Source organism: Triturus cristatus, chromosome 1_1 (genome assembly GCF_964204655.1).
Source record: "Triturus cristatus chromosome 1_1, aTriCri1.1, whole genome shotgun sequence".
Taxonomy (NCBI): domain Eukaryota; kingdom Metazoa; phylum Chordata; class Amphibia; order Caudata; family Salamandridae; genus Triturus; species Triturus cristatus.
The window spans coordinates 95,983,545-95,991,180 of NC_140579.1; the positions used below are offsets into that span (position 1 = coordinate 95,983,545).

The following is a 7,636-nucleotide window of genomic DNA, read 5'->3' on the forward strand; positions in this document are numbered from 1 at the left end:
AAAGGGGGCAAGCACTAAGAAAATTAAGAGAGTGCAATTGGCCTTTTGGTATTAAAGGCAATCTCTTCCTTATTTCCCAACACAGTGGGCTTCCACCCAAGTTGTAATCATCAACAGTGCATTTTAGGAGACTGATGCCAACTGCCAACCACAAACTCCCTAACGCCCTACATGCTTACAAGTACTCATACATTGCTGTATGGTATGTAGTGCTAAACCAATCCCTTACTTGTATCCAGACATCAGTGTGCGATGGGCATCACCGGCAGAGAAGAGTTCAGAAACTGAGTTCCAAACTATATAAACAAAGGAGTATACACATCCCTCTTGATTCTAAAACACTAGTAACCGGTGCCGGAGGGCAAAGGTGAAAATTAACTTCACTGCTTTCTCCTCCAGCTAAGCAAGTCAAATCGGAATACAGTAGGACCAATCTACAAAAGGAAGTGGAAAATCTGTGCTCATAAAAACACTCCTATGAACGGGCGCAGATTTTCTACATTTCGCTGTTCACAAAGATTGCTTCTACTACACCGAGAAGGCCAGGCCAATCACAGTCTACCAGACAATCGACTGGCAAGGTCATGTGACATTTTAGGAGTCACTACTTCCACATGCAAATTTTGAGCATGGGTACAATTACACACAAAAACGGCGGCAAAAATACGCAGTTGTATTTTTGGCATGGAGAAAACCCCTCCTTCACACCCCCATGAAGATTGGGGAGGGTCCCCTCACCTTCACACCCCGGAAACGGTTTAATTTCAGCCATTTGCTGGAGCAAATCTAATTGGTTCTAGGGTGGGAAAGGGCTGGAAAAGAGACTTTATTGGCTGAAAGTTAATGAATTTGGGTTTTACTAACTCCCATGTCAAACTGCCTTTCTGCTCCTCCTATTTCTGTGTTCTTGTGGTCATTTATACCGTTAATTTCAGAGTGCATTTCCCCCTGTTAAGTATATTTTTATGGCCATAAAACTGTTTGCGAACGAAAAGGGCTTAATGAATCGGGCCCATAACGTTTTCTAGAGCACTTGCTGAGCACCGTTCTGCTAGTTACATTGAGTGCTTAAAGTGCTGCTGGCTGACACTCTTGGTATGAGTAAGTGGCACTTGTAGATTCGGTCACACCTCCGAGAGGAAGAAAACAGACCCAGCAACTCCAACCCATTTCTTCTTCGAGAACCTCAGACCGAGAAATAGCAAGCACCAGCGTCAATTAATTACAGTCTGCTCTCAAGGCAAGATGTCACTGCCTTCGCAGTAAGAATTTAAGGGGAAGAGCAGAACCTCCCTGGCACAAAAGACCTACTACACCCAGGGAGATCCCATGGCTTGCGAGGTCTGCACCAGGGGAGAGCACTGCACACCCACCCAGAAATTAAACCCAAGATGCACTTCTCGCGTGCTAGACCAGACCTCTACCCTAAAAATAGGTTTGCAACCATGGAACCTTGGCAGGAGTAAGATTTGTATGTGTAAATGAGTCCTGGCTATTTGCTTTAATTCGAAATGCAAGCAAAGCATGCTAATATTGCACACACCGATTTCAGTTTAATGAGAAAATGTTGGAAACACAACTTTCAAGCATAACATGAAGCTGGGTGAAAGCCAACAGATTATGTGCTTTCACTGCAAGGTTAACGCCGGTTAAAAAAACGTTAACTATTTACTTTTACTAGAAGGGGCATGTAGCACAATAAGGGAAGGATTATAGCTAAAGGCCAGCTTTACGAAGCCAAAGAAATAATATTAAAACGCAGAGGCTTCACTATGAGCAAGCTGCATTTTCAGAAAAGGCATTAGAAGGAGAGTATTGTTTTCCCTACTAATGAGCAACCTCAAACGTATGGTGATTAAAAGACAGTGGGGGAACCATGATTTCTCTGCTGAGTTTCTTTATTAAACATCGCTTTCACACATTTTTAAGTTCACTTTTTTCATTTACCCCTGCAAGTGCCTTTCGCAATCTTGGAACTGTAAATTTTAAAAAACGAAATGGCAGCTGCATCATGCTACGTTGGTGATGCATGCACATACATGCGTTATAACCCTGGGTCACCATAGCGTCCTGAGGCGTCCTTGTGTGCCTGGAGCAGGCTCTGGAGCAAGTCTCAAGGCGTTACAATCAGGAGCGTTTAAGAGGGAGGGGTCCAGTTCTATTTCCGTGTTTCAACAAGGAGCTCAGTGACCCACTGCGCGCGGGCTTATTTGTGATCGCAGCCTTCAGCTGCCATTAATCGCACTTCAGACACCGAGTTTAATGAGAGAGAATCATAAAATCTGCTTCCGACGTGCTCGCCCGAAAGGAGAAGGTGAGAAGCTCTGAATTAAAGTAAAAATTAAATAAACAAACAGAGCGTTTTCCCTGAAGCGGGCACCACGCTCCAAATTAAAGTAAAACAAGCGGAAGTGATCGCGTTTGCGATCAAACATCAAAGCGGCAAAAGTGAAAGTAATCGAGCAGAGCATCAAAGGGCTGGGTGAGAAGGGAGGGGGGAATGCAATGAGCAGAGGAGCAGCTGTGCACGTGCATGTGATCGTGCACTCAAGGTTTAGGCCAGCCAAAAGACTGTGGGTAGCACTTTGAAAATCCCACATATAAAATGTCTCTTCGAGCCTTTGGCTCGCGAGACCTAAAAACTAGATATAGGGCCCTCTTTCCTTCATTTATGCAGGAGGCACAGGAATCAGATTCAAAGTATTGAAAAAAAGGTGGTCGACGGAAATAGAACAGGTATTGCTGGTTATTATACATGATCTGATGCCATCTATTGCCAATGCGATGTAAGCTGCCTCATCATTAATATTAAAAGAAATGTCAGGCTTGCTTTATAAGTCTATAAATCGATGTAGAATCAGGAGAGTGTGACCCTGCAAAAATGCAGCACCTGGGGCATAATAGGGCAGTGAAATGCGTGGCCCTCAAGAATATGGAAGTGTGGGGTCCCTGTGGGGAGGGAGACCATGAATGTTGTGATAGCTGCATGATGGGGCAGAAGAGTGTGAAATCATAGAAGCATAGGGGTGCTTTGGAGTCTGGGCTCACTGAAGGGGGCAGTACATTTAAGGAGCCTGGTGGGAGAGATGGTACAGTTGAGCACTGGGTGCCGTTGGGGCAAAATCCCTGCAGCCAGTGGTGCATAGAACGCTAGATCTCCATGCATAGGGCTGCAAAGCATATAGGATTCAATGGGACGCTATACTCATGGATAACTTGTCTCCAAGTCCTAAGCATTCATTTACTCCATTAGTGGATTCTGGGAATTGCAGTCATAAAGACAGTGAGTTTTTAAGGGAAAGCTCACGCTGGAAAAGAGGTATTCTTGTGACATTGGGTCACATAACAGAACCTGGAGGATGAGCAGTGGCGTTTGGGATCCCCGGGGTAGAGGAGCAATCAGTGGAGTGGAGGCCACTGGAGTCTGGGGGAGGAACTGATGAGTAGATTACAATGTGAGTGTATGATCCCTGCAAGGTGGATCTAGGGGGGTGGAAATGATTTCCGTGGGAGTTGGGGTGTAGAGTGCGCGGGTGGAGAGTGGGGGATACCACAGGTGGGATAACTGAAGAGCAGTTCTGTGTGGGGTGCCATGAGTGGGGGGGACGCATAGTCGGATAATCTGTAGGGGTGGGGACCTTGGAGTGAATGATGCGGTCTGTGAGGACAGTGGATTTTTTTGGACTGCCCTGGGGTGCTGTGGGATGCAAAGAGTAAACAAGGCAACACGCCATGAATGATATGATATGATTGGATCCCTTCCCACACTTAATTAACCCGGGTCCATCCCCGTCTCCTGAGACAAGATTATTATTTGGGGGCTCCTCTTCCTTTTTTGAGACCATTTGGTACACTCCGGTTTCTGTGGTAGCGAGTTAATGGCTGATTGCAGTTGCATTAATGTAGCCCCAGCCATGCTCCCAGCTTGTCCCCAAGCCACCACTGCCTCCAACTGAGACATGCCACAAAATGACACACTGCTCTAGGTTGTGGTCATTGAGAATTGCTCCCAATTTAAACAGATATAGGTAGTTAATCAAACGGAGAGGACATAATTGCAAAGTGTTAGCATGGGAAAGCCAGGGTTACGACCAATGCTTCTTAGAATAACATTCAAATACCTCTACAGCGACCACTTCTCCTCCCCCGAAAACCCCAACTAACATTACTATTGGGTCCAAATCTGAAATTCCATTGAGCAGAAACACAGACAGTTTCCTTTTGTAGTGGTACTTTTAAAAACATGCTCCTGTTTGGTCAAGTTATTCTCCCAACGCTTCGGTATGTGGCCTGTTAAAGAATGTCTAAGTTTGAAAGCCATGGAAAGCTAATCATAGGTAAAGGCATTCCATCCAGGATCACAACGTGGCAAAGTGGGTAAGCTGGGCTTGCACCCAGGGTTCCCTGATGTGCAGGGTGGTATTGATCTACTCGCCTGCACCTCCTCCCAACGATGTTCCAAAATACACCTCCCTCAAACTACAAAAGGTTGAAACACAAGTATTTGACACTGCAGCATATATTTTGACACTTTCTATATACAGAACAGTTATTTACAGAGAGATCACACCGGTCACGCTATCGGGTTAAAATTGTGATACTTTGTAGGGCCAAACAGAGCACAGGTAAATTCACACCCAGTTCAGCTTTCGCCGGACTACAAAAACCAATCCATGGCTCTACACTGACAGTTCACGTTACACAGCCAGGCTTTGGGGGGTCAGCAATGGATCGACTGGTCCACGGGCACATTAGACTAGCTGCTAGGAAGCCAGCAATGTAAACACGATAACACACAACTCATAGGAACAGCTCAAACGTATCCAAGAAAGAACAAACATTGACCAAACTAAAACAATAACTGTGGCCATTTTTGTGCTTAACATCCATGTGAGACGCAAGGACATCAAACAATCACGGAAGCGCACCTCGATCTGTGCTCAACACCACACGTGTCAGCCACTCACCTGCCGTTGTCCCTGCCAACTCCCCAGACTCGGATGCTCACGATGGGCTGCGAGTGAAGAAGGCTTCGGTCCATGGGGTCCACCAGGTTGAGGCTTGAGCATTTCATTCTCCAAATAATTAAATTAAGGCCGCACCAGTCCGCCTTGGGCCGCACAGTTCCTCACCTCATGCGCACTTGAGAAGATCCAGCCCAACCATTGTATGCTCCACCCTAAGGGTGAAGACCGCGCAAATGCGGCCGCGCACGCGCACCATTTAAATAATGATTAGGCGGCTGCGCTTCCAACAAAGGGGAGCGTAACGTAAGCTGCGTAACTCCCTGCATCCGAGAAGGATCGGATGTGTGGAGTTTTAAGTGGCTGTTGGCTGCGCGGCCGAGGAGGGGGCCCCTGGAGCGCGGGGGGCCCTGGAGCGCGGGGGCTTTGTTTACGCCCCTGTGCTGAGGAACGGTACTTTCAGAGGTGGTGTGCATCGACACAGGAAGAGACTTCAATGTCAGTGGTATGCTGGGTGTCCATATTTACCCTTTACATTCTGGGATGTGTAATCCGGCTTTTATAACAAGAAGACATAACTACAGGCCCCAGAATGCAATGAAAAAACCTGTAATGGTGCAGCTAACCATGCTTGGACGCTGATAAATAGAAACTTATGAATATACAGGTGCAACGAGAAGATAAAAACTTTTTGGAATCAGAACCTTTGGAAGGCCAAATCTCTGGCATACCCACCTTGTAATCCTGGGTAGCCTTTGAGGACCCACCACACATCTATATTTTACGCACCTTGTAGTCCTGGGCAGCCTCTTGCATGGGAAGCACGGAGTGGGCCTTGTGGTCTTTGGACTCTCGACAGATCACACAGATGGGCTCCTGGTCATCTTCACAGAACAGTTTCAGTTTCTCTTCATGTTCTCTGCACAAATTCTCCCCCTGGATGTCCGCACTCGGGGTGTGAAGCTGTTTCAACAGCTCCACTATGTTTCCCAAATGTCTGTTGGGTTTTAAGGTTTTGTTCTTAGAGGTTTCCCTGCACTGAGGACAGGGGAAGTCTGTCTGCAGCCCCTCCCAGCACCGAGTGATACAGGACAGACAGAAGGCATGTCCACACTCCACAAACACGGGGTCTGTGAAATATTCCAGACATACCGAACAGTAGATCTCGTCCTTGAGCTGTCTGTTTGCCGCCATTTTTTCTATAGATAAGTTTCGTTTCTTGCAATCTGTGAAGTGGGCGTCTCTCTATTTTTTCCCGGCACTCCCAGGGTCCTACTGGCTGTTCAATGTGCTGATCCAGCGGTGAGGAGTGTCTGCAGAGAGACGGGTGTCTCATTCTCTAGTGTGGCGTGGCCTCTTCTGTAACTAGGAGCGTTTGCAGCTGACTCCAGGTGTAAGTAGGCGTGGTCCAGGTGCAAGTGGGCGTGGCTCCAGTTTACCAGGTCTTAACGGTGTTAAGTGTCTGCCTGATTGGGCTGAAACATGCCCCATGGTTAGTTTAGCCTCCTTTGATTTGCTCTGGACACCGGGAGTAGGGGGCGGAGATTCCCCTTCACTATATTTACAAAGTGAAAGAGGTGTAATTGTAGTCATGATCGGAGGTCATCACTTTCTCTGTGTTCTAGCAACAACCACCTCAAGTGCATCCTCCTCAACACCCGCTCCGTACACAAGCACGCCATCGACCTCTGGGACCTCCTCGACACAACAGCCCCGGACATCGCCTTCATCACGGAAACCTGGATGAACGCCTCCTCAGCCCCCGACATCGCTATAGCCATCCCGGACGGATACAAGATCACCCAAAAGGACCGCGCCAACAAAACCGGAGGAGGGGTCGCCGTCATCTACAGGAACACCATCAGCATCACGACCAACATTGAAGACACCATCCCCACTGTCGAACATCTGCACTTTGACTCTGTCACCAGGCAGGTCGCTCCCCCCATCCGCCACGCAGCCCCCTGTGGGTTGAACCTCCGTTGCCGCTTTTGCCGCCTGACTGCTTGCTCCCTCTTTTATTCTGTACCCCTGCGCTTGGCTTTCTGTGCCACTTTATTTTTTTCATGCTGTGCCCCTGTGTTTTGCTTTCTGTACCTCTGTGCTCTGTTGTCCCTCTCCCGCCGTCTTTTCCCGCCGTTTTTTCCCCGGGTTTTCCCCCGCCGCTGAGCCCCTGCGGCCCCGCCCCCTTCACTCCCATTGGCCGCCCCGCTCCCAGCTGCTCCTCCCTCCCTCTGCCCTCATATGGAGGCCGCGAAGCGGTGGTAGAGAGCGACCTTTGACCCTGTCACCAGGCAGGTCACTCCCCCCATCCGCCACGCAGCCCCTGTGGGTTGAACCTCCGTTGCCGCTTTTGCCGCCTGGCTGCTCGCTCCCTTTTTTATTCTGTACCCCTGCGCTTGGCTTTCTGTGCCACTCTATTTTTTTCATTCTGTGTTTTGCTTTCTGTACCCCTGTGCTCTGTTGTCCCTCTCCCGCCGTCTTTTCCCACCGTTTTTTCCCCGGGTCTTCCCCCGCCGCTGAGCCCCTGCGGCCCCGCCCCCTTCACTCCCATTGGCCGCCCTGCTACCATCTCCCAGCTGCTCCTCCCTCCCTCTGCCCTCATATGGAGGCCGCGAAGCAGCCGCGCAGTGGGCGCGCCGCTGGCACGCCGAAGGCAAGCCCGTCTGCGC

The 7,636-nt window shown here is 48.9% G+C and overlaps 2 protein-coding genes across 2 annotated transcripts in view; both read right to left on the bottom strand.

The window, feature by feature from the left end:
* LOC146869601 (butyrophilin subfamily 3 member A2-like) overlaps positions 1 to 5,101 on the bottom strand; it is a 721,276-nt gene extending 716,175 nt beyond the window's left edge. Inside the window, exon 1 of the mRNA XM_085640159.1 lies at positions 4,968 to 5,101. The gene's annotated coding sequence lies outside the window, so the exon portion shown is untranslated. The remainder of the gene's footprint in view (positions 1 to 4,967) is intronic.
* Positions 5,102 to 5,738: 637 nt separating this feature from the next.
* Positions 5,739 to 6,158, bottom strand: LOC146869602 (E3 ubiquitin-protein ligase TRIM39-like). Its single transcript, XM_085640161.1, has one exon. It carries the CDS (start codon positions 6,156 to 6,158, stop codon positions 5,739 to 5,741), a length of 420 nt encoding a protein of 139 aa, XP_085496287.1.
* Between the last annotated feature and the right edge of the window lie 1,478 nt (positions 6,159 to 7,636).